This window comes from Ranitomeya imitator, chromosome 1 (assembly GCF_032444005.1).
Source record: "Ranitomeya imitator isolate aRanImi1 chromosome 1, aRanImi1.pri, whole genome shotgun sequence".
Lineage (NCBI taxonomy): Eukaryota > Metazoa > Chordata > Amphibia > Anura > Dendrobatidae > Ranitomeya > Ranitomeya imitator.
The window spans coordinates 558,947,202-558,974,167 of NC_091282.1; the positions used below are offsets into that span (position 1 = coordinate 558,947,202).

At 43.7% G+C, this 26,966-nt stretch overlaps 1 protein-coding gene across 1 annotated transcript in view; it reads left to right on the forward strand.

Annotated features, from left to right (window-relative positions):
* LOC138679142 (occludin-like) overlaps positions 1–26,966 on the forward strand; it is a 163,117-nt gene that overhangs the window by 90,485 nt on the left and 45,666 nt on the right. The window contains exons 6-7 of the mRNA XM_069767777.1: positions 473–644; positions 733–774. Of these exons, the coding sequence (XP_069623878.1) occupies positions 473–644; positions 733–774 (214 nt within the window). The remainder of the gene's footprint in view (positions 1–472; positions 645–732; positions 775–26,966) is intronic.

Consider the following 26,966-nt stretch of genomic DNA (forward strand, 5'->3'; position numbering starts at 1 on the left):
AAAGCACAATAAAGTAAATCGCTGTCTCAAACTGTCCCTCAGTCAGAACAGCAGCGTCCTGTCCCTAACTGAATTCACAGCAGAATGAACCCAAAATGGCGGTGGCGGCTTTTATCGTGCATCATGACATCATTTCAGCAGCCAATCACAGCCATGCCATTACTTACATGCCTAACATGCATAACAGGATGTGCCCACACTTCTTAGGATTCCTCATTGGCTGAGTCAAATCAAATTGAGTCATTGCATTATGGGAACTTCCGATTCCAGTATTCGATATACTGAAAGTATCGGAACTCAGTATCGGAACTCCGATACCACGAATATCGGCCGATACCCGATATTGCAGTATCGGAATGCTCAACACTAGCAGTGAGGCTTCTAGTATTCGCACCACACTAAAAACCTTCTCAGTAACAAATATTCTAGTGAGAATTACAAAATAAGTCAGATATTGTATCTTTTTCTTCAGCTTGTACCCACCAATTACTTCAGACTACCAACGGCAGGAGTATAAGCGAGAGTTTGATTCTGACTTGAAGCGATACAAAAAAATGTGCGCTGAGATGGACAATATTAACACTCAGCTGCAGCAGCTTAACAAGCAACTCGATGGACTGACCGAGGGCACCACCCAGTACCAGGTACTGCACAATATCCACGATTAACTCTAACCTCCCATTCCTAATAACATCCAAACAACAATTTTGTGTCTCATTTTTGTGATTCCAGGGAGTGGCAGAGGAGTACAACAGACTAAAGGACGTTAAAAGAGTAAGTATTCTCGACATCTGAGAACACTGACCAGTTCACATTAAATTTAGTGTATTTATTATGTTCTGAAATGTTTATTTTGACCTGCACCATCTTCTTATTTGTGTAAATTACATTTGAAATTAAAGGGTAATGTAACATTTTAGCTATCACAGAGACATTAAATGGATAAATGTATTAGGACACCTACACATTTCACGTATAGTAACTTTTCTGATATCCCGCTTTCACTCTTCTGGGAATGCTTTCTACTATATTTGGGAGTTTGCATGAATTTTGTCCATTCATCATTCATTCAGAAGAGCATTTAGTAGAAGAGATACTGATAGTGGAAGACAATCCCTGGCTCACAATATCCACTCTAGTGTATCCCAAAGTTGTTTGATGGGGTCGAGGTCAGGAATATGTGAGGGCCAGTCATTTTCTTCTACACCAAACTTATCCAAACATACTTTTATGGACCTTTCTTTGTGCACTAGGCAGGGCCGGCTCCAGGTTTTCGTGGGCCCCAGGCAAAAGAATCTCAGTGGGCCCCTTTAACACATACCACAATTCACGATGCACAGAAACAGCAGAGAAATATAGGGATAGTACAATGCCAAAGAGTTCACTTCTTACATTACATGAGTGATATCAATAGCTCAGAAACCGGGCAGTATAGTCCTCCACACAGTATTATGGGCACCACATAGTTCTCCATACAGAATAATGAGCCCATATATTGTGATCCATACAGTATAATGAGCCACATATATTGCTCCATACAGTATTATGGGCACAATATATTGCTCCATACAGTATTATGGGCACCACATAGCGCTCCATACAGAATAATGAGCCCCATATATTGCTCCATACAGAATAATGAGCCCCATATATTGCTACATACAGTATAATAAGCCTCATATATTGCTCCATACAGTACTATGGGCACCACATGGTGCTCCATACAGAATAATGAGCTCCATATATTGCTCCATACAGAATTATAGCACAACAAAATGTATGGTCCATTTTCTCCTGTTACTCTTGCGAAAGTAAAAAAATTAGGTCTAAAAGAAATTTTTTGTGAAAGAAAAGTAAATGCTTATTTTTTCCTTCCACAGTCCAAAACTTGCTGAGAAGCACCTGAAGGGTTAATAAACCTCTTGAATGTGGTTTGGGTACCTTGAGAGGTGCAGTTTTTAGAATGGTGTCACTTTTGGGTATTTTCTGTCATATAGGCCCCTCAAAGTCACTTCAAATATGAGGTGATCCCTAAAAAAAAATGGTTTTGCAAGTTTTGCTGTAAAAATGAGAAATCGCTGGTCAACTTTTAACCCTTATAACGTCCTAACAAAAAAATTGGTTCCAAAATTGTGCTGATGTAAATATGACATGGGAAATGTTATTTATTATCTATTTTGTGTGACATATCTCTGTGATTAAAGGGCATTAAAATTAAAAGTTTGAAAATTGCGAAATTTTCACCAAATTTCCTTTTTTCACAAATAAACGCAAGTCATATCGAAGAAATTTTACCACTATCATAAAGTACAATATGTGACAAGAAAAAAATCTCAGAATCACCGGGATCCATGGAAGCGTTCCAGAATTGCAAAAATTGGCCTGGTCGAGAAAGTGCAAACAGGCTTCGGGGTGAAAGGGTTAAAGGGTGTCTGTCACTTCCAAAACTCAAAATGAAATATTTAGCCATCCATACAAGGGACTTAGCCTCTGTAAAAATCATACTGGTTGTGTAGATTGTAGTAATTTTGTTTAATATAAAAACAGTTTGATTATATATGTAAATGAGGGGGCTTTTGTGCACCGTAAGTGCACTGTTTTGTGTCCACTCAATAACCATCCTCCATATCTTCCCTTGACAGTACTCACTTTAGAGCGCTACCTGATCTTAATCCCCTGCGCACACTGACACTGCCGAGGCTAAGAGCACACACAGTGTCAGGGTGTACAGGTGTATTCTCATCCCTCTCTTGTCTGGAGCTCGCTGCACACAGCATCACAAAGATGCTAACAGGAGAGGGAGATGAGAATGTGCACACTTTGACACTATGTGTGCACATGCTCAGCCCCTGCAGTGTCAGTGTTCCTCTGCTGTGTGGTGACTGCTTGCACACAGGATCACTCCTTCTCTCCTATCAGCATTGGCCACCCACCTCTTTGTGATCCTGTCTGCAGCCAATGGACTATACACACAGGAGAGGGATGAGAATGCACTTGCACACACTGACACTGTGTGCTCTCTGGCTTCTGCAGTTTCAGGGTGAGCGGGGCTGAGGATTTTGATTAGGCAGCCTTCCAAAGTGTGCACTGTCAATCACCAAAAGAAGAGGTGCAGCGGATGGTATTTTAGGGGCAGAACAATGTACTGAGCAATTGGTGCACTGAAGCTCCCTCTTTTACTTATCTAATAAAACTGTTTTTAAATCAAGTCAAATTAGAAAAGTCTACATGTGTGATTTTTATAATGGCTGATCCATATTAGGGTGAATCTAAATAGTAAGAGGAGTCAAAATTCACAGCTTAGCAATAGAAATAGGAAGAAAAGGAAATAAAACAGAGAACAAACATTCAGATAGTGTGCGACAGCACTGAAAAACCATCACTATTCATTCACCCATAGTCATGTACAGTATGTATGAGGTCGCTGTGACACTACTAAAAGGCCTCAAACGTCAGTGAGTTTTCATGTACATGCAGTGGCATGTAAAAGTTTGGGAAGACCTAGTCAAAAAAGCTGCTATTGAGAACAGTTAACGCCTTTGTGACAGAGCCAACTTGGTACTTAATGACCAAGCCAATTTTTATAATTCTGATCACAGTCACTTCAGGAAGTTATAGCTTCAATATATCAAACAGATTCTGAGAAATTTTTTTGTGACATATTGTACTTCATGTTAGTGGTAAAATTTCTTCCATATAACTTGCGTTTATGAAAAAAACAGAAATTTAAGTTAATTTTAGTTAACAAATAACATTTCCCACATGTCTACTTTAAATCAGCACAATTTTGGAAACAGAATTATTTTTTGTTAGAAAGTTATATGGGTTAAAAGTTGACCAGCGATTTCACATTTTTCCAACAAAATTTACAAAACCCTTTTTTCTAGGGACCACCTCACATTCAAAGTGAGTTTTGGGGGTCAATATAACAGATAATACAGAAAAGTGAAACTATTTTAAAAAACTGCACCCCTCAAGGTGCTCAAAACAGCATTGAAGAAGTTTATTAACCCTTCAGGTGCTTCACGGAACTAAAGCAATGTGGAAAGAAAAAATGAACATTATACTTTTTTCACAAAAAATGTACTTTGAAATCTAATTTTTTTTGCTTTCACAAGGGTATCAGGAGAAAATGGACCACAAAATTTGCTTTGCTATGTCTCCTGAGTTCGCCGATACCCCATATGTGAGGAAAATCCACTGTTTAAGCGCATGGCAGGGCTCAGAATGGAGGGAGTACCATTTGACTTTTTGAACACAAAATTTGCTGCAATCAATGGAGGCGTTATGTCGTGTTTGGAGACCCCCCGATGTACCAAAATAGAAGAACCCCCCAATTCTATCTCCAACCATAACCCCAACACACTCCTAACCCTAATCCCAAGCCTAACCATAATCCTAACCCCAACACACCCCTAACCTTAAACCCTACCCTAACAACAACCCTAAACCTAACACACCCCTAACCCTAATCCAAATCCTAACCATAATCCCAACCATAACCCTAACTTTAGCCAAACCCTATCTTTAGCCCAACCCTAATTTTAACCCTAACCCCAGCCCAAACCCTAAAACTAGCCAACCCTAACTTTTAGCCCAACCCTAACCTTAGCCCCAACTCTAATCCTAACCCTAGCCCAACCCTAACCCTAACTTTAGCCCGACCCTAATTTTAACCCAACCTCAACCTAACGAAAAAATTGAAATTAATACATTTTTTTACTGTATTATTTTTGCCTAACTAAGTGGGTGATAAAGGGGGGTTTAATTCACTATTTTTTTTACTTTGATCACTGTGATAGGGTCTACCACAGTGATCAAAACTAACCAATAGGAAGAATTTTCTATTGTTTCTGGGAGCTAGATCTCGGCAGTTGCACTATGCATGCGCCCGCCATTTTCTTCCCGGGAGAATGTGCCACCAGGGGACTTCACGAGGGATGCAGGGACACCGGAGGTAATGGGGGAGGATTGGGGGACCCTATTTCTTTCTCATCTGATGTGCGATTGCATCAGAGGAGAAACAAATTAAATGGGAAATCAGATTTTTTTTTGTGGTCACCATTATTCCATTAATAATGGCAATCGCAACACTGGGTTCGGTAATAACCGACCTGAATCATGTTCTCTGGGGTCTCGGCTACCCCCGGTAGCCGAGGACCCCGGAGAAATTCTGACGCTTAGGGGCGCTATGCACAGATTTCCTTTTTATTTTAGGCAAATGTATATATACTGTGTATGTATATATATATATATATATATATATACACAGTGCCTACAAGTAGTATTCAACCCCCTGCAGATTTAGCAGGCTTAATAAGATGCAAATAAGTTAGAGCCTTCAAACTTCAAACAAGAGCAGGATTTATTAACAGATGCATAAATCTTACAAACCAAAAAGTTTTGTTGCTCAGTTAAATTTTTATACATTTTAAACATAAAAGTGTGGGTCAATTATTATTCAACCCCTAGGTTTAATATTTTGTGGAATAACCTTTGTTTGCAATTACAGCTAATAATCGTCTTTTATAAGACCTGATCAGGCCGGCACAGGTCTCTGGAGTTATCTTGGCCCACTCCTCCATGCAGATCTTCTCCAAGTTATCTAGGTTCTTTGGGTGTCTCATGTGGACTTTAATCTTGAGCTCCTTCCACAAGTTTTCAATTGGGTTAAGGTCAGGAGACTGACTAGGCCACTGCAACACCTTGATTTTTTGCCTCTTGAACCAGGCCTTGGTTTTCTTGGCTGTGTGCTTTGGGTCGGTGTCTTGTTGGAAGATGAAATGACGACCCATCTTAAGATCCTTGATGGAGGATCGGAGGTTCTTGGCCAAAATCTCCAGGTAGGCCGTGCTATCCATCTTCCCATGGATGCGGACCAGATGGCCAGGCCCCTTGGCTGAGAAACAGCCCCACAGCATGATGCTGCCACCACCATGCTTGACTGTAGGGATGGTATTCTTGGGGTCGTATGCAGTGCCATCCAGTCTCCAAACGTCACGTGTGTGGTTGGCACCAAAGATCTCGATCTTGGTCTCATCAGACCAGAGAACCTTGAACCAGTCAGTCTCAGAGTCCTCCAAGTGATCATGAGCAAACTGTAGACGAGCCTTGACATGACGCTTTGAAAGTAAAGGTACCTTACGGGCTCGTCTGGAATGGAGACCATTGCGGTGGAGTACGTTACTTATGGTATTGACTGAAATCAATGTCCCCACTGCCATGAGATCTTCCCGGAGCTCCTTCCTTGTTGTCCTTGGGTTAGCCTTGACTCTTCGGACAAGCCTGGCCTCGGCACGGGAGGAAACTTTCAAAGGCTGTCCAGGCCGTGTAAGGCTAACAGTAGTTCCATAAGCCTTCCACTTCCGGATGATGCTCCCAACAGTGGAGACAGGTAGGCCCAACTCCTTGGAAAGGGTTTTGTACCCCTTGCCAGCCTTGTGAACCTCCACGATCTTGTCTCTGATGGCCTTGGAATGCTCCTTTGTCTTTCCCATGTTGACCATGTATGAGTGCTGTTCACAAGTTTGGGGAGGGTCTTAAATAGTCAGAAAAGGCTGGAAAAAGAGATAATTAATCCAAACATGTGAAGCTCATTGTTCTTTGTGCCTGAACTACTTCTTAATACTTTAGGGGAACCAAACAGAATTCTGGTGGGTTGAGGGGTTGAATAATAAATGACCCTCTGAAAAGACTTTTCACAATTAAAAAAAAAAAATAAAGAAATAACATTCTTTTTTGCTGCAGTGCATTTCACACTTCCAGGCTGATCTACAGTCCAAGTGTCACAATGCCAAGTTAATTTCAAATGTGTAAACCTGCTAAATCTACAGGGGGTTGAATACTACTTGTAGGCACTGTATATATACAGTACAGACCGAAAGTTTGGACACACCTTCACATTTAAAGATTTTTCTGTATTTTCATGACTATGAAAATTGTACATTCACACTGAAGGCATCAAAAATATGAATTAACACATGTGGAATTATATGCTTAACAAAAAAGTGTGAAACAACTGAAATTATGTCTTATATTCTTCAAAGTAGCCAGATTTTGCTTTGATGAATGCTTTGCACAATCTTGGCATTCTCTTGATGAGCTTCAAGAGGTAGTCACCAGGAATGGTCTTCCAACAATCTTGAAGGAGTTCCCAGAGATGCTTAGCACTTGTTGGCCCTTTTGCCTTCACTCTGTGGTCCAGCTAACACCAAACCATCTCGATTGGGTTCAGGTCTGGTGTCTGTGGAGGCCAGATCACCTGGCGTAGCACCCCATCACTCTCTTTCTTGGTCAAATAGCCCTTACACAGCCAGGAGTATATTGTGAGGCAGTGACAGGTATTATATGCAAGGGTTGCTATGTATTCCCAGGATGCCCATAGAAGAGTATTAAACCTGCTGGAGTGCATTGCGGTCACAGGCATAGCTGTGGCTGCAGTGCAAAATAAAAGTGAGTGTGGACCTGGTCGAGTTATTTGACCAAGGCAATGTTCAGGAAAACCCGTTAAGGGCTTTTATTTTTGGATTGAACTACAGGATGGTAGTGGGGCAGTTCACTCCCTCCAAGTCAGGTCTTACAAGTGGCCCATGGCAACAGATTCCAGTTAAAAACCCTGCAGTAAAGGGTTTGGGTGTGTCAGTTTGTTTGCAAGTGGCAGAGTAGGTGGCTCTGCAGTGTCCAGCTTGTGTGAGGTAACACAGAGCCAAGAGCAGCGAATGCCTGGCACCCTGCAGCGTGGTCCAGCAGTGCAGTCGTCCTGGGCAATCATGCTCATATTTGGACTGTTGTGACGTCCTGGCTGCTATCCGGAGGATACCGTGTGCTGTTCACTGTGTGAGTTGTTTGGACATTAAACACTGCCCAGCACTATAATATGCAGCACACAGCGACAGACACCCCAGAAAAACCTAACCAACATAAAGAGGCCTGGCCACATCCTGCAAAAAAGGATATGATATAGTGCAAAAAATGTATGCATATGATAAACACATACACTATATGAGGTACTGGTTTAATATTTTGGCCAAAATAAATAAGCCCGCAACCCAACCTCAAGGGTCCTCATAATATTGCGGGTCCTACCACTAATATCAAAAAACAGCTCACATAGAAAAAACTCAGAAAAAATACATACCATGAGATACGGCCTTCCCAAAACACTGTCTGATGACAATGCACACTTAGCAGGATGCAGCAGGCCTCCACTGACAAAGCCTAGGGGCGGCACAGGTGCAAACTTCTTGATAAAAACAGCCACCCCCACACCAACCAAACATTGCAGGGGTTGGCTGCCTAGTAGAAAAAATGCACATTGATATAACTCACATAGGAAGCCATTCACATTGATAAGTGTGGTGCACAGTGTCTGGTATGCAACCTATTAATGATGCCCCTTGTGTTAACAGGCGGGCTGCTGGGAATGAGGTTGTTGGCCAAAATCTTGCGATACATGACTCCATCCATCCACTCTTCATTACGGTGCTGTCGTCCTGTCCCCTTTTATCAGAAAAGCAGCCCTAAAGTATATTTACCCCACCACAGGGGCGTAGCTAGAGCTTTTGCCGCCCGGGGCTGCTCCCGAGTTTGGCTCCCCCCCCCCCCCTCGGCTCAATACACACAAAGGTTACCAAAAATAGGACAACACACATGATAGGGTCTGCAAAAAAAAAAAAAACAAGTTCTGCTTACCTGACCGCGCTCCTGCTCTCTCCACGCAGCTGAAGCGTGCACTCGCCGGCGACTGACAATGACGTCAGAAGCCGTCGACGTGTGCGCTGCGGCCGACTTCAACTGCCAGCCTCCAAATGGCTGGTGGCTGTTATTAACTATTGACGTACGGGCGCGGGCCCGCACGTCAATAGCGTTAAACAGCTGCAGCGCCGGCCGCGGTTTTAGAGGGCCCCGGGCGAAAGAGTCTCAGTGGGCCCCCCCTTTAACACATAGCATGATTCATGATGCAGATACAGCAGAGAAATATAGCATAGCCACATAGCATATAACACAGCCCACGTAGCATATAGCACAGCCACGTAGTGTATAACACAGCCCACGCAGTATATAGCACAGCCCACATAGCGTATAGCACAGCCACGTAGTATATAACACAGCCACGTAGTATATAACACAGCCATGTAGTATATTGCACAGCCCACGTAGCATATTGCCCAGCCACGTAGTATATTGTCCAGCCACGTAGTATATTGCCCAGCCACGTAGTATATTGCCCAGCCACGTAGTATATTGCCCAGTCACGTAGTATATTGCCCAGCCACGTAGTATATTGCCCAGTGATGGAGTATACAGCACAGAGCCACGTAGTATGCAGACTTAAAATAAAAAATAAAAATATACTCACCCTCCGATGAATTCTGGCCCTGTATCGCACGAGGCAGCTTCCAGTCCCAGGGTTGGTATGAGCGCAGGACCTGTGATGACGTTGCGGTCACATGACCGTGACGTCATGGCAGGTCCTTCTCACATACCATCCTTGGCACCGGAAGCTGCCGCTTGCATGGAGCGGGCACTGGAGCGTTGCGAGGAGCGGGAAAGGCGATGGAGGGTGAGTATAGCAGGTTTTTTCATTTTTTTATTATTTTTAACATGACATATTTTTACTATTGATGCTGCATAGGCAGCATCAATAGTAAATAGTTGGGGACACACAGGGTTAATAGCAGCGGTAACGGAGTGCGTTACACCGCGGCCCGTTACCGCTGCTATTAACCCTGTGTGAGTGGTGACTGGAGGGGATTATGAAGCGGGCGCTGATTGTGGGGAGTATAGAGCAGGCGCCGGGCACTGACTGCAACGGAGGGACTAATCGGACTGTGCCCGTCGCTGATTGGTCGCGGCAGCCATGACAGGCAGCTGCCGAGACCAATCAGCGACGACAGACAGAGGCCGCGACCAATGAATATCCGTGAAAGAAAGAAAGACAGAAGGACAGACAGAAAGACGGAAGTGTGACCCTTAGACAATGATGTAATTTATATATATATATATATATATACAGTGGGGCAAAAAAGTATTTAGTCAGTCAGCAATAGTGCAAGTTCCACCACTTAAAAAGATGAGAGGCTTCTGTAATTTACATCATAGGTAGACCTCAACTATGGGAGACAAACTGAGAAAAAAAAATCCAGAAAATCACATTGTCTGTTTTTTTAACATTTTATTTGCATATTATGGTGGAAAATAAGTATTTGGTCAGAAACAAAATTTCATCTCAATACTTTGTAATATATCCTTTTTTGGCAATGACAGAGGTCAAACATTTTCTGTAAGTCTTCACAAGGTTGCCACACACTGTTGTTGGTATGTTGGCCCATTCCTCCATGCAGATCTCCTCTAGAGCAGTGATGTTTTTGGCTTTTCGCTTGGCAACACGGACTTTCAACTCCCTCCAAAGGTTTTCTATAGGGTTGAGATCTGGAGACTGGCTAGGCCACTCCAGGACCTTGAAATGCTTCTTATGAAGCCACTCCTTCGTTGCTCTGGCGGTGTGCTTTGGATCATTGTCATGTTGAAAGACCCAGCCACGTTTCATCTTCAATGCCCTTGCTGATGGAAGGAGGTTTGCACTCAAAATCTCACGATACATGGCCCCATTCATTCTTTCATGTACCCGGATCAGTCGTCCTGGCCCCTTTGCAGAGAAACAGCCCCAAAGCATGATGTTTCCACCACCATGCTTTACAGTAGGTATGGTGTTTGATGGATGCAACTCAGTATTCTTTTTCCTCCAAACACGACAAGTTGTGTTTCTACCAAACAGTTCCAGTTTGGTTTCATCAGACCATAGGACATTCTCCCAAAACTCCTCTGGATCATCCAAATGCTCTCTAGCAAACTTCAGACGGGCCCGGACATGTACTGGCTTAAGCAGTGGGACACGTCTGGCACTGCAGGATCTGAGTCCATGGTGGCGTAGTGTGTTACTTATGTTAGGCCTTGTTACATTGGTCCCAGCTCTCTGCAGTTCATTCACTAGGTCCCCTCGCGTGGTTCTGGGATTTTTGCTCACCGTTCTTGTGATCATTCTGACCCCACGGGGTGGGATTTTGCGTGGAGCCCCAGATCGAGGGAAATTATCAGTGGTCTTGTATGTCTTCCATTTTCTAATTATTGCTCCCACTGTTGATTTCTTCACTCCAAGCTGGTTGGCTATTGCAGATTCAGTCTTCCCAGCCTGGTGCAGGGCTACAATTTTGTTTCTGGTGTCCTTTGACAGCTCTTTGGTCTTCACCATAGTGGAGTTTGGAGTCAGACTGTTTGAGGGTGTGCACAGGTGTCTTTTTATACTGATAACAAGTTTAAACAGGTGCCATTACTACAGGTAATGAGTGGAGGAAAGAGGAGACTCTTAAAGAAGAAGTTACAGGTCTGTGAGAGCCAGAAATCTTGATTGTTTGCTTCTGACCAAATACTTATTTTCCACCATAATATGCAAATAAAATGTTAAAAAAACAGACAATGTGATTTTCTGGATTTTTTTTTCTCAGTTTGTCTCCCATAGTTGAGGTCTACCTATGATGTAAATTACAGACGCCTCTCATCTTTTTAAGTGGTGGAACTTGCACTATTGCTGACTGACTAAATACTTTTTTGCCCCACTGTATACATATACATATGCATATATACTTCTCACCTGTGTCTTGCCTCTCTGTTGTTTTCTGTCTCTGTTCTCACATCTTCTCTGTCTCCCGCTCTGATTTTCATATTTCCTTCTGCCTCTTCTTCCTGCTTGTCCGTGGCTCCGCCCCTGACATTTAGCCCCGCCCCTCCATGGCTCTTCACATTGTGAGAGCTGTGACGCTGCTGGAGGGGTTGGATCGGAGCTTCTGCTGCTGACTGCAGGTGCGGGGGTGAGTCACAGCGTGTGTGACTGTGTGCCCCTGCTACACTGCAGCCAGCAACTCTGCACGGCCGCGCGCACTGCCAGCGCTCTGCTCCAGTCCTCATAATGCTGGGAGGAAGGAGCAGAGAATGAGTGCGCGCAGCCGTGCTGATAGCCGCCCCCACATTGTGCCGCCCGGGGCGGCCCGCCCCCCCCGCACCCCCCTTCCTACGCCACTGCCCCACCATGCTTCTTGGTTGGAATGGTGTTCTTGGAGTTGTACTCATCCTTTTTCTGCCTTCAAACACGGAGAGTGGAATTGATACCAGAATGTTCTATTTTGGTCTCATGAGCTTCTCCCATGCCTCTGCTGGATCATCCATATAGTCATTGTTGAACTTCAAACGGGCCTGGACCTGTGATGGTGTGAGCAGGGGGACTTGCGTGCCCTGACAGATTTTAATCCATAATGCCGTAGTGTGTCACTAAAAGTAATGTTTGAGACTGTGGTCCCAGCTCTCTTCAGGTCATTGACCAGGTCCTCTCGTGTATTTTTGGGCTGATACCTGAGCTTTCTCAGAATCTTCCTTGCCCCACGAGGCGAGATCTGGCTTGGAGCCCCAGACAGAGGAAGATTGACAGTCATCTTGTGTTTCTTCCATTTTTTTAATATTTTAATAATTGTACCAACAGTTGTTGCCTTCTCACCCAGCTGTCTGCCTATTATCCTGTAGCCCATCCCAGCCTAGTGCCGGCATACAATTTTGACCCTGACACAAGTCTTTGGTCTTGGCCATGGTGGAGAGGTTGGAATGTGATTGAGTGTGTGGACAGCAGGGACAGATTGAGTTTGAAATTCAGCCCTGGAATTTGAAATTACACAGGCCCAAACTGTCCTCGCTAGGGTTGAGCGACTTTTCCTTTTGTAGGATCGAGTCAGGTTTTGAGAAACCCGACTTTGCCAAAAGTTGGGTCGGGTGAAATCGGCCAATTATTGCAAAGTCAGGGCCGACCGAAACACGAAACCCAATGCAAGTCAATGGGGAATCAAATTTGGCAGTGAGTGGAGGACAGGAAAACACCTTACAGTGCCCATTTTAAGCCAAAAACATCAATTCTTATTTCTTCATTTTGTCAATCTTAATCTAATATATAAAGCTGAATGTGTGTGTGTGTGTGTGCATGTGTGTATGTCCGGGATTGGCATCTGCACCGTTGCAGCTACAGCCACAAAATTTTGCACAGTCACACGTCTGGACCCCGAGAGCGTCATAGGCTATATTGTGAGGTGAAATTTTAACCCCGCGCGTTCCAATTCACCAAACAATTTTGCCCCTATCTACATAATGGGAAAAAATGAAAGGGAAAGTGTAGGAGGCAAATTGACAGCTGCCAGATGTGAACAAGGGGGACTTAAAGAATGAGAGCGATGGCGCCAAAGAGTATATACCGTACAGTTGCAAAGGTGGGGCACACACTATGAACACACACACAAAATGCGCCACACACTACCACGTGCTTGAACACATATTACCCTCAGCACACATTTCACCACAAATACACCAACCTCACCACATAAAAGTCGAAACACAAAAGTCGCCACTCAAAACTCGCCACGTGCAGAACTCACCACATGCAAAAAATAGGCTCTTGCAAAACTCGCCACAAGTGCAAAACTCACCTCATGGAAAACTCGCCACACGCAAAACTTGCACACGCGGAAAAATTGCCACATGTACAAAAGTTGCAACACATGCAAAAGTTGCCTCACACAAAACTTGCACATACTCAAAAGGCACCACACATAAAACTCGCCACGCGCAAAACTCGCCATGCGCAAAACTTGCTGCACACAACTTGCTACACTAACCTGTCACATGCAACTCGACACACAAAAAGTTGCTACACGCATGTTGCCACACAAAACTCATCTCACAAAAGTCGCTACATGCATGTCGCCACACGCAACTCAACACACACAACTTGACAAACGAAAGTCGCCCTAAAACACACACAAGTCTGGTATTATCCTTCAAAAATAAAAATCTGATTAATAAGCAGACAAACTACAAGAGCAACAAATGTACCATATAGGAAATACGGCAGCTGTCAGTCACATGACCTGTCTATTATGTGTATGTGTGAGCTAATATATACTGCCAGGGGGAGGGCTTCCTGTTGGCTGGGGATTTATCAGGCTGCCAATTTAGCTTACAAATACTGAGGTAAAAATACTGAGCAAATAACGTGTGAACGAGGTCTAATACAGGAGGAGATGACACACAGGTATATACTATATACAGGGGAGATGACACACAAGTATATACTATATAGAGGAGGAGATGACACACAGGTATATACTATATACAGGAGCAGATGACCTACAGGTATATACTATATACAGAAGGAGATGACATACAGGTATATGCTATATATAGAAGATGACATACAGGTATATACTATATACAGGAGGAGATTACACACAGATATATACTATATACAGGGGAGATGACACACAGCAGGTATATACTATATACAGGGGAGATTACATACAGGTATATACTATATACAGGAGATGACATACAGGTGTATACTATATATAAGGGAGATGACAAACATGTATATACTGAGGTGAAAATGAGAGGTGTGAGGTGAAAATGAAAAAGTGTGAGTGCAAAATGAGAGGAGTGAGGGAAAATAGTGGAGTGATCGGAAAATGACAGATGTGAGGTCGAAATGACAAGTGTTAGGGGGGAATGAGAGGAGTGAGGGAGAAAATGAGAGGTGTGAGGGAGAAAATGAGAGGTGTGAGGGAGAAAATGAGAGATGTGAGGGGGAAAATGAAAGATGTGATTGGGAAAATGAGAGGTGTGATGGGAAAATAAGAGAAGTGAGGTGCTATAACTAACCACAGATATTTACTATGCCCAGGCAACGCCGGGCTCTTCAGCTAGTTTACTTTATAATAATAGTTAGTAGGGTTGAGCGAAACGGATCGTTCATTTTCAAAAGTCGCCGACTTTTGGCACAGTCGGGTTTCACGAAACCTGACCCGACCCCTGTGTGGGGTCGGCCATGCGGTACGCGACTTTCGCGCCAAACACGCGTTTCAATGACGCTAAAAGCGCCATTTCTCAGCCAATGAAGGTGGACGCAGAGTGTGGGCAGCGTGATGACATAGGTCCTGGTCCCCACCATCTTAGAGAAGGGCATTGCAGTGATTGGCTTGCTGTCTGCGGCGTCACAGGGGCTATAAAGAGGCGTTCCTGCCGACCGCCATCTTACTGCTGCTGATCTGAGCATAGGGAGAGGTTGCTGCCGCTTCATCAGAAGCAGGGATAGCGTTAGGCAGGGTCCATTAACCACCAAACCGCTTGTGCTGTAGCGATTTCCACTGTCCAACACCACCTTTTGTTTGCAGGGACAGTGGAAGCTACATTTTTTTCCTCAGCGCTGTAGCTCATTGGGCTGCCCTAGAAGGCTCCCTGATAGCTGTATTGCTGTGTGTACACCTCTGTGCAAACCAACTGCTTTTTTCAAAGCACAAATCCTGTTGTTCCTTCCTTTCTGCACAGCTATCTTTTTTGTTTGTCCACACTTTTGATTTAATTTGTGCAGCAGTCCACTCCTTCTTATTGCTGCCTGCCATACCTGGCTGAGATTACTGCAGGGAGATAGTAATTGTAGGACAGTCCCTGTTTTTTTTTTTTTTTTAAATTCTCCCTAAAAAAATAAGTTGTGGGAGATTAAGATTGGCATTTCTGCTAGAGTGCCAGTCCTGTGTGTGCCATCTCTCTTAAATAGTGGGCCATAGAAAGCCTTTTTTTTTTTTTTTTTAAATTTGGTATCTAAATTCTCCCTGAAAAAAAAAAAAAAAAAATGTGGGAGATTAATATTTGCCTTTCTGCTTGTCTGCCAGTCCTGAGTGTGCCATCTCTCTTAAATAGTGGGCCATAGAAAGCCTAGTGTTTTTTTTTTTTTTAATTTGGTATCTAAATTCTCCCTGAAAAAAAAAAAAACAGTGGGAGATTAATATTGGCTTTTCTGCTTGTCTGCCAGTCCTGAGTGTGGCATCTCTCTTAAATAGTGGGCCATAGAAAGCCTAGTGTTTTTTTTTTTAAATTTGGTATCTAAATTCTCCCTGAAAAAAAAAAAAAAAACGTGGGAGATTAATATTGGCCTTTCGGATTGTCTGCCAGTCCTGAATGTGCCATCTCTCTTAAATAGTGGGCCATAGAAAGCCTAGTGTTTGTTTTTTTTAAATTTGGTATCTAAATTCTCCCTGAAAAATTAAAAAAAAAGTGGGAGATTAATATTGGCCTTTCTGCTTGTCTGCCAGTCCTGAGTGTGCCATCTCTCTTAAATAGTGGGCCATAGAAAGCCTAGTGTTTTTTTTTTTAAATTTGGTATCTAAATTCTCCCTGAAAAAAAAAAAAAAAAAAACGTGGGAGATTAATATTGGCCTTTCTGCTTGTCTGCCAGTCCTGAGTGTGCCATCTCTCTTAAATAGTGGGCCATAGAAAGCCTAGTGTTTTTTTTTTAATTTGGTATCTAAATTCTCCATGAAAAAATAAAAAAAAACGTGGGAGATTAATATTGGCCTTTCTGCTTGTCTGCCAGTCCTGAGTGTGCCATCTCTCTTAAATAGTGGGCCATAGAAAGCCTAGTGTTTTTTTTTTTAAATTTGGTATCTAAATTCTCCCTGAAAAAAAAAAAAAAACGTGGGAGATTAATATTGGCCTTTCTGCTTGTCTGCCAGTCCTGAGTGTGCCATCTCTCTTAAATAGTGGGCCATAGAAAGCCTAGTGTTTTTTTTTTAATTTGGTATCTAAATTCTCCATGAAAAAATAAAAAAAAACGTGGGAGATTAATATTGGCCTTTCTGCTTGTCTGCCAGTCCTGAGTGTGCCATCTCTCTTAAATAGTGGGCCATAGAAAGCCTAGTGTTTTTTTTTTTTAATTTGGTATCTAAATTCTCCCTGAAAAAAAAAAAACTGTGGGAGATTAATATTTGCCTTTCTGCTTGTCTACCAGTCCTGAGTGTGCCATCTCTCTTAAATAGTGGGCCATAGAAAGCCAATTTAAAAAAAAAAAAAAATTTGGTATCTAAATTCTCCCTGAAAAAAAAAAACAGTGGGAGATTAATATTGGCCTTTCTGCTTGTCTGCCAGTCCTGAGGGTGCCATCTCTCTTAAATAGTGGGCCATAGAAAGCCTAGCGTTTTTTTTTTAATTTGGTATCTAAATTCTCCCTGAAAAAAAAAACAGTGGGAGATTAATATTTGCCTTTCTGCTTGTCTGCCAGTCCTGAGTGTGCCATCTCTCTTAAATAGTGGGCCATAGAAAGCCTAGTGTTTTTTTTTTTAAATTTGGTATCTAAATTCTCCCTGAAAAAAAAAAAACAGTGGGAGATTAATATTTGCCTTTCTGCTTGTCTAACAGTCCTGAGTGTGCCATCTCTCTTAAATAGTGGGCCATAGAAAGCCTAGTTTTTTTTTTTAAATTTGGTATTTAAATTCTCCCTGAAAAAATAATAAAAAAACGTGGGAGATTAATATTGGCCTTTCTGCTTGTCTGCCAGTCCTGAGTGTGCCATCTCTCTTAAATAGTGGGCCATAGAAAGCCTAGTGTTTTTTTTTAATTTGGTATCTAAATTCTCCATGAAAAAATAAAAAAAAAACGTGGGAGATTAATATTGGCCTTTCTGCTTGTCTGCCAGTCCTGAGTGTGCCATCTCTCTTAAATAGTGGGCCATAGAAAGCCTAGTGTTTTTTTTTTTTTTTTAATTTGGTATCTAAATTCTCCCTGAAAAAAAAAAAAACAGTGGGAGATTAATATTGGCTTTTCTGCTTGTCTGCCAGTCCTGAGTGTGGCATCTCTCTTAAATAGTGGGCCATAGAAAGCCTAGTGTTTTTTTTTTAAATTTGGTATCTAAATTCTCCCTGAAAAAAAAAAAAAAAACGTGGGAGATTAATATTGGCCTTTCGGATTGTCTGCCAGTCCTGAATGTGCCATCTCTCTTAAATAGTGGGCCATAGAAAGCCTAGTGTTTGTTTTTTTTAAATTTGGTATCTAAATTCTCCCTGAAAAATTAAAAAAAAAGTGGGAGATTAATATTGGCCTTTCTGCTTGTCTGCCAGTCCTGAGTGTGCCATCTCTCTTAAATAGTGGGCCATAGAAAGCCTAGTGTTTTTTTTTTTAAATTTGGTATCTAAATTCTCCCTGAAAAAATAAAAAAAAAAAACGTGGGAGATTAATATTGGCCTTTCTGCTTGTCTGCCAGTCCTGAGTGTGCCATCTCTCTTAAATAGTGGGCCATAGAAAGCCTAGTGTTTTTTTTTTAATTTGGTATCTAAATTCTCCATGAAAAAATAAAAAAAAACGTGGGAGATTAATATTGGCCTTTCTGCTTGTCTGCCAGTCCTGAGTGTGCCATCTCTCTTAAATAGTGGGCCATAGAAAGCCTAGTGTTTTTTTTTTTAAATTTGGTATCTAAATTCTCCCTGAAAAAAAAAAAAAAAACGTGGGAGATTAATATTGGCCTTTCTGCTTGTCTGCCAGTCCTGAGTGTGCCATCTCTCTTAAATAGTGGGCCATAGAAAGCCTAGTGTTTTTTTTTTAATTTGGTATCTAAATTCTCCATGAAAAAATAAAAAAAAACGTGGGAGATTAATATTGGCCTTTCTGCTTGTCTGCCAGTCCTGAGTGTGCCATCTCTCTTAAATAGTGGGCCATAGAAAGCCTAGTGTTTTTTTTTTAAATTTGGTATCTAAATTCTCCCTGAAAAAAAAAAAAACTGTGGGAGATTAATATTTGCCTTTCTGCTTGTCTACCAGTCCTGAGTGTGCCATCTCTCTTAAATAGTGGGCCATAGAAAGCCAATTTTTAAAAAAAAAAAAATTTGGTATCTAAATTCTCCCTGAAAAAAAAAAACAGTGGGAGATTAATATTGGCCTTTCTGCTTGTCTGCCAGTCCTGAGCGTGCCATCTCTCTTAAATAGTGGGCCATAGAAAGCCTAGCGTTTTTTTTTTAATTTGGTATCTAAATTCTCCCTGAAAAAAAAAACAGTGGGAGATTAATATTTGCCTTTCTGCTTGTCTGCCAGTCCTGAGTGTGCCATCTCTCTTAAATAGTGGGCCATAGAAAGCCTAGTGTTTTTTTTTTAAATTTGGTATCTAAATTCTCCCTGAAAAAAAAAAAACAGTGGGAGATTAATATTTGCCTTTCTGCTTGTCTACCAGTCCTGAGTGTGCCATCTCTCTTAAATAGTGGGCCATAGAAAGCCTAGTTTTTTTTTTTTAAATTTGGTATTTAAATTCTCCCTGAAAAAATAATAAAAAAACGTGGGAGATTAATATTGGCCTTTCTGCTTGTCTGCCAGTCCTGAGTGTGCCATCTCTCTTAAATAGTGGGCCATAGAAAGCCTAGTGTTTTTTTTTTAATTTGGTATCTAAATTCTCCATGAAAAAATAAAAAAAAAACGTGGGAGATTAATATTGGCCTTTCTGCTTGTCTGCCAGTCCTGAGTGTGCCATCTCTCTTAAATAGTGGGCCATACAAAGCCTAGTGTTTTTTTTTTTAAATTTGGTATCTAAATTCTCCCTGAAAAAAAAAAACAGTAGGAGATTAATATTTGTCTTTCTGCTTGTCTGCCAGTCCTGAGTGTGCCATCTCTCTTAAATAGTGGGCCATAGAAAGCCTAGTGTTTTTTTTTTTAATTTGGTATCTAAATTCTCCATGAAAAAAAAAAAAAAACGTGGGAGATTAATATTGGCCTTTCTGCTTGTCTGCCAGTCCTGAGTGTGCCATCTCTCTTAAATAGTGGGCCATTGAAAGCCTAGTGTTTTTAAATTTGGTATCTAAATTCTCCCTGAAAAAAAAAAACAGTGGGAGATTAATATTTGCCTTTCTGCTTGTCTGCCAGTCCTGAGTGTGCCATCTCTCTTAAATAGTGGGCCATAGAAAGCCAATTTTTAAAAAAAAAAAATTTGGTATCTAAATTCTCCCTGAAAAAAAAAACAGTGGGAGATTAATATTGGCTTTTCTGCTTGTCTGCCAGTCCTGAGCGTGCCATCTCTCTTAAATAGTGGGCCATAGAAAGCCTAGCGTTTTTTTTTTAATTTGGTATCTAAATTCTCCCTGAAAAAAAAAAAACAGTGGTAGATTAATATTTGCCTTTCTGCTTGTCTGCCAGTCCTGAGTGTGCCATCTCTCTTAAATAGTGGGCCATAGAAAGCCTAGTGTTATTTTTTTTAATTTGGTATCTAAATTCTCCCTGAAAAAAAAAACAGTGGGAGATTAATATTTGCCTTTCTGCTTGTCTGCCAGTTCTGAGTGTGCCATCTCTCTTAAATAGTGGGCCGTAGAAAGCCAATTTTTTTTTGTTTTAAATTTGGTATCTAAATTCTACCTGAAAAAAAAAAAAACAGTGGGAGATTAATATTGGCCTTTCTGCTTATCTGCCAGTCCTGAGTGTGCCATCTCTCTTAAATAGTTGGCCATAGAAAGCCTATTTTTTTTTTTTTTAAATTTGGTATCTAAATTCTCCCTGAAAAAATAAAAAAACGTGGGAGATTAATATTGGCCTATCTGCTTGTGTGCCAGTCCTGAGTGTGCCATCTCTCTTAAATAGTGGGCCATAGAAAGCCTAGTGTTTTTTTTTTTAATTTGGTATCTAAATTCTCCATTAAAAAATAAAAAAAAACGTGGGAGATTAATATTTGCCTTTCTGCTTGTCTGCCAGTCCTGAGTGTGCCATCTCTCTTAAATAGTGGGCCATAGAAAGCCTAGTTTTTTTGTTAAAAAAATTTGGTATCTAAATTCTCCCTGAAAAAAAAAAAAACAGTGGGAGATTAATATTGACCTTTGTGCTTGAGTGACAGTCCTGCGTGTGTGGCATCTCTCTCATTTGGTGCCACAGAAAACAGAGTATGTAACATCGTGCCTGATTTTCCTTGCGGTCTCACCCACCTATAAAGGGATAACTAAATCATACAGAAGTTAGAGTTCACCTTGTAAGTTGTTTGACAGTAACAAATACCGTTAGTTTGGTGACGTTTTTAAAACAATGAGGAAGTCTGGTGGAAGAGGTCGTGGCCGTGGGCGTTCATTGCCAGCTGGTAATGATGGTAGTGGAGCATCGGGTGGTCGTGGGAAAAACAATATAGCACCTAAGTCTCGAGCTGTGGAGCCAGGTTCGTCATCTGGCTACACAAGGCCTCGAACGCTCCCTTTTCTGGGAGTAGGAAAACCGCTTTTAAAGCCGGAGCAGCAAGAGCAAGATTTGGCTTACCTTGCTGACTCAGCCTCTAGCTCTTTTGCCTCCTCTTCTGAAACTGGTAAATGTAAAAGCAGTGCGTCGTTAGTGGATGTTCACGGTCAGGGACAAGTCGCTTCCTTGTCCTCTTCAGCAAAAACAGCAACAGAGAAGGATGCAGCAGGCGACACAACGGGTTACTCCATGGAGCTCTTTACACATACCGTCCCTGGCTTAGAAAGTGAAACAGTTAACAGGCCATGCCCATTACCAGTTGAATCTGACATGGAGTGCACTGATGCACAGCCACAGCCAGACTACTATGCTGGTCCTTTGACTCAGACCACAACATTGCCCTCGCAGGGTACTGATCCAGAATCAGACCCTGATGAGACTATGTTGCCTCGTCACGAACGCTATACCACCGACTTACACGGTGACACAGACGAAGTTGCACACAAGCTAGAAGAGGAGGTTATAGATGACCCAGTTGTTGACCCCGATTGGCAGCCATTGGGGGAACAGGGTGCAGGTGGCAGTAGTTCTGAAGCGGAGGAGGAGGGGCCGCAGCAGGCATCAACATCGCAACAGGTTCCATCTGCCGGGCCCGTAGATGGCCCAAAACGCGTGGCAAAGCCAAAACCTGTTGGAGGACAGCATGGCCATCCGGTTAAAGCTCAGTCTGCAATGCCTGAAAAGGGATCCGATGCTAGAAAGAGTGCAGTCTGGCATTTTTTTAAACAACATCCAATTGATCAGTGCAAAGTCATCTGTCAAAAATGTTCAACTACCTTAAGCAGAGGTCAGAATCTGAAAAGTCTAAATACAAGTTGCATGCATAGACATTTAACCACCATGCATTTGCAAGCCTGGACTAACTACCAAACGTCCCGTAAGGTTGTAGCACCCTCGGCCAATGAAGCTAGTCAGCAACGCTACATCCCTTCCGTCAGTGTAAGGCCACCATTTTCCGCACCACCTGCAGTATCTGTGCAGGTTTCTTTGCCAGGCCAAAGCAGTCAGGGTAAGGGAATCACCAGTTTCGTAGTAGGAAACACTGCATCTAGGGCACCGGCGGCAACAATACCGTCTCCAACCGTCTCTCAGTCTGCCATGTCCACCGGCACCCCCGCTAGTTCCACGATCTCCAGCTCTCCAGTCCAGATCACCATACATGAGACTCTCATTAGAAAAAGGAAGTACTTAGCCTCGCATCCGCGTACACAGGGTTTGAACGCCCACATAGCTAGACTTATCTCGTTAGAGATGATGCCCTACCGGTTAGTTGAAAGCGAAGCTTTCAAAGCCCTGATGGACTACGCTGTACCACGCTACGAGCTACCCAGTCGACACTTCTTTTCGAGAAAAGCCATCCCAGCCCTCCACCAGCATGTTAAAGAGCGCATCGTCCATGCACTCAGGCAATCTGTGAGTACAAAGGTGCACCTGACAACAGATGCATGGACCAGTAGGCATGGCCAGGGACGTTACGTGTCCATCACGGCACACTGGGTGAATGTGGTGGATGCAGGGTCCACAGGGGACATCAATTTCGGGACAGTTCTGCCTAGCCCACGGTCTAGGAAACAGTTGGCTGTAGCCGTTCGCACCCCCTCCTCCTCTTCCTCGTCCTCCTGCAGAAGCGAGAGCTCGTCCACAGACCGCAGTCACCCAACCACTCCATCCGCAGCTGCCACTGTTCCACACCAGTTGTCCCATTATGGGGCAGCTACTGGCAAGCGTCAGCAGGCTGTATTGGCTATGAAGTGTTTGGGCGACAACAGACACACCGCGGAAGTTCTGTCCGAGTTCTTGCAGAAAGAAACGCAGTCGTGGCTGGGCACTGTAGATCTTGAGGCAGGCACGGTAGTGAGTGATAACGGAAGGAATTTCATGGCTGCCATCTCCCTTTCCCAACTGAAATACATTCCTTGCCTGGCTCACACCTTAAACCTGGTGGTGCAGTGCTTCCTGAAAAGTTATCTGGGGTTATCCGACCTGCTCCTCAAAGTGCGCGGACTTTGCTCGCATATCCGCCGTTCGCCCGTACACTGCAGCCGTATGCAGACCTATCAGCGGTCTTTGAACCTTCCCCAGCATCGCCTAATCATAGAGGTTGCAACAAGGTGGAACTCAACACTGCACATGCTTCAGAGACTGTGCGAACAGAGGCGTGCTGTTATGTATTTGTGGGAGGATACACATACACGGGCAGGCAGTAGGATGGCAGACATGGAGTTGTCAGGTGTGCAGTGGTCGAAGACACAAGACATGTGTCAAGTCCTTCAGTGTTTTCAGGAATGCACACGCCATAATAAGCATGAGCATCCCCCTAATGCGTCTGCTGATGCAAAGTTTGACGCACATAAAGGAGCAGGCGTCTGCAGCAGAGGAAGAGGAAAGCCTTGATGACAGTCAGCCATTGTCTGGTCAGGGCAGTGTACAGGACGAGGTAGCGGGCGAACAGGAGGAGGAGGACGAGGAGGATGATGGGGATGAGTATTTTTTTAATGAGGAAGCTTTTCCGGGGCCACGGGAAATTGGTGGCGTGGCAAGGCCGGGTTCTGGTTTTTTGAGGGACACAAGTGACGTAGATTTGCCTGAAACAGCCCCTCAACCCAGCACAACCGCAGATTTGACAACTGGAACTTTGGCCTACATGGCGAATTATGCCTTACGTATCCTCAAAAGGGACACACGCATTACTAAAATGATGAACGATGACGATTACTGGTTGGCCTGCCTCCCTGATCCTCGCTATAAAGGCAAATTGCAAAATATTATGCCACATGAGAACTTGGAACTAATATTAGCAACTAAACAATCAACTCTTGTTGACCGTTTGCTTCAGGCATTCCCAGCACACAGCGCCCATGATGGTTCTCACACGAGCTGCAGGGGGCAGCAGACCAGAGGTGTTAGAGGTGCAGAAATCAGAAGTGGCGTTGGACAGAGGGGTTTTCTGACCAGGTTGTGGAGTGATTTTGCTATGACCGCAGACAGGACAGGTACTGCAGCATCAATTCAAAGTGACAGGAGACAACATTTGTCCATTATGGTTACTATTTTTCATCCCTTATCGATGTTCTCCCTCAACCGTCATTCCCATTTGATTACTGGGCATCCAAATTAGACACCTGGCCAGAATTGGCAGAATATGCATTGCAGGAGCTTGCTTGCCCGGCAGCTAGTGTCCTATCAGAAAGAGTATTCAGTGCTGCAGGTTCAATATTAACCGAAAAAAGGACTCGTCTGGCTACCCAAAATGTTGATGATCTAACCTTCATTAAAATGAACCACAACTGGATTTCGAATTCTTTTGCCCCACCTTGCCCGGCTGACACCTAGCTTTCCTATGAAAAGGTCTTGCTTGTGGACTACTCTGACTGACTTTTCCAATCGCGTAATTTGCAGCAGCTGATTGTCCAGCATACGACATGTTTACACCTCCCTAAATGGCCAAACTCCCCCCCACGGGGCCGTGGTCTCGCCACTTGGCGCAAGCACCCGTGAGAGTGCTGTTTGTCTGAAGAGGTGGGTGTGCCCGCTTTTGGTCGACGGCACTGCCACTGGGTCCCTCATAGTACAATAAAGTGTCTCTGGCGGTGGTGGTGCGCACCCAACGTCATACACACTGTTGTAACATGAGGGGCCCTGGGCCTGTACCGCCGGCCACAAGAGAGTTCCCCCCCAGCTCAAACATTACTCTACCACTTGCACAATTATCTCTCACAGTTCCACCGATGTTTAGTCTATGCGCTGACATCATTCAATGCCTGGCACTGACAATACCAATGTGTTGACATGTATGATGGTACTTAAAGGGACACTGTCACCTGAATTTGGAGGGAACAATCTTCAGCCATGGAGGCGGGGTTTTTGGGTTTTTGATTCACCCTTTCCTTACCCGCTGGCTGCATGCTGACTGCAAAATTGGATTGAAGTTCATTCTCTGTCCTCCGTAGTACACGCCTGCACAAGGCAATCTTGCCTTGCGCAGGCGTGTACTATGGAGGACAGAAAATGAACTTCAATTCAATATTGCAGCCAGCATGCAGCCAGCGGGTAAGGAAAGGGTGAATCAAAAACCCAAAAACCCCGCCTCTATGGCTGAAGATTGTTCCCTCCAAATTCAGGTGACAGTGTCCCTTTAACATAGTCAGGGGCAGTGTCCTATATTTACACCAGTAAATAATTAGCGCCAAATTACTAGGTCTAAAACTCAGTAGAGGAGCCCACCCCTGTACCTAAGTATTCCACCCTTTTGTGTTTTGGTTTTGTTGTAATGTGAGACATTAACATCTATTTATTTTTTTTGAGTACTAACTGGCAGACACTCATTACAATCGGCCTCTGCTGACAACACCAATGCTGCCTGCTAGAGAATTGCAAGTGCATACAGCCAAATTTTTTTATGTTAGGCCTACTACGCCTGTCTGCGGTCCCTCCTTCCACTAGTCCTCCAGTGACCTGTCTACTGCTGCCCGTGTACCCCTGGAACCAATTTAAAAATGCCTACAGCCAAATTTTGTTATGCTAGGCCCACTACGTCTGTCTGCGGTCCCTCCTTCCACTAGTCCTCCAGTGACCTGTCTACTGCTGCCCGTGTACCCCTGGAACCAATTTAAAAGTGCCTACAGCCAAATTTTGTTATGTTAGGCCTACTACGCCTGTCTGCGGTCCCTCCTTCCACTAGTCCTCCAGTGACCTGTCTACTGCTGCCCGTGTACCCCTGGAACCAATTTAAAAATGCCTACAGCCAAATTTTGTTATGCTAGGCCCACTACGTCTGTCTGCGGTCCCTCCTTCCACTAGTCCTCCAGTGACCTGTCTACTGCTGCCCGTGTACCCCTGGAACCAATTTAAAAGTGCCTACAGCCAAATTAAATTATGTTAGGCCTACTACGCCTGTCTGCGGTCCCTCCTTCCACTAGTCCTCCAGTGACCTGTCTACTGCTGCCCGTGTACCCCTGGAACCAATTTAAAAGTGCCTACAGCCAAACTTTGTTATGTTAGGCCTACTACGCCTGTCTGCGGTCCCTCCTTCCACTAGTCCTCCACTGACCAGACCACTGCTGCCCGTGTACCCCTGGAACCAATTTAAAAGTGCCTACAGCCAAATTTTGTTATGTTAGGCCTACTACGCCTGTCTGCGGTCCCTCCTTCCACTAGTCCTCCAGTGACCTGTCTACTGCTGCCCGTGTAACCCTGGAACCAATTTAAAAGTGCCTACAGCCAAATTTTGTTATGTTAGGCCTACTACGTCTGTCTGCGTTCCCTCCTTCCACTAGTCCTCCAGTGACCTGTCTACTGCGGCCCGTGTACCCCTGGAACCAATTTAAAAGTGCCTACAACCAAATTTCGTTATGTTAGGCCTACTACGCTTGTCTGCGGTCCCTCCTTCCACTAGTCCTCCAGTGACCTGTCTACTGCTGCCCGTGTACCCCTGGAACCAATTTAAAAGTGCCTACAGCCAAATTTTGTTATGTTAGGCCTACTACGCCTGCCTGCAGTCCCTCCTTCCACTAGTCCTCCACTGACCAGACCACTGCTGCCCGTGTACCCCTGGAACCAATGTAAAAGTGCCTACAGCCAAATTTTGTTATGTTAGGCCTACTACGCCTGTCTGCGGTCCCTCCTTCCACTAGTCCTCCAGTGACCTGTCTACTGCTGCCCGTGTACCCCTGGAACCAATTTAAAAGTGCCTACAGCCAAATTTTGTTATGTTAGGCCTACTACGCCTGCCTGCGGTCCCTCCTTCCACTAGTCCTCCACTGACCAGACCACTGCTGACCGTGTACCCCTAGAACCAATGTAAAAGTGACTACAGCCAAATTTTGTTATGTTAGGCCTACTACGCCTGTCTGTGGT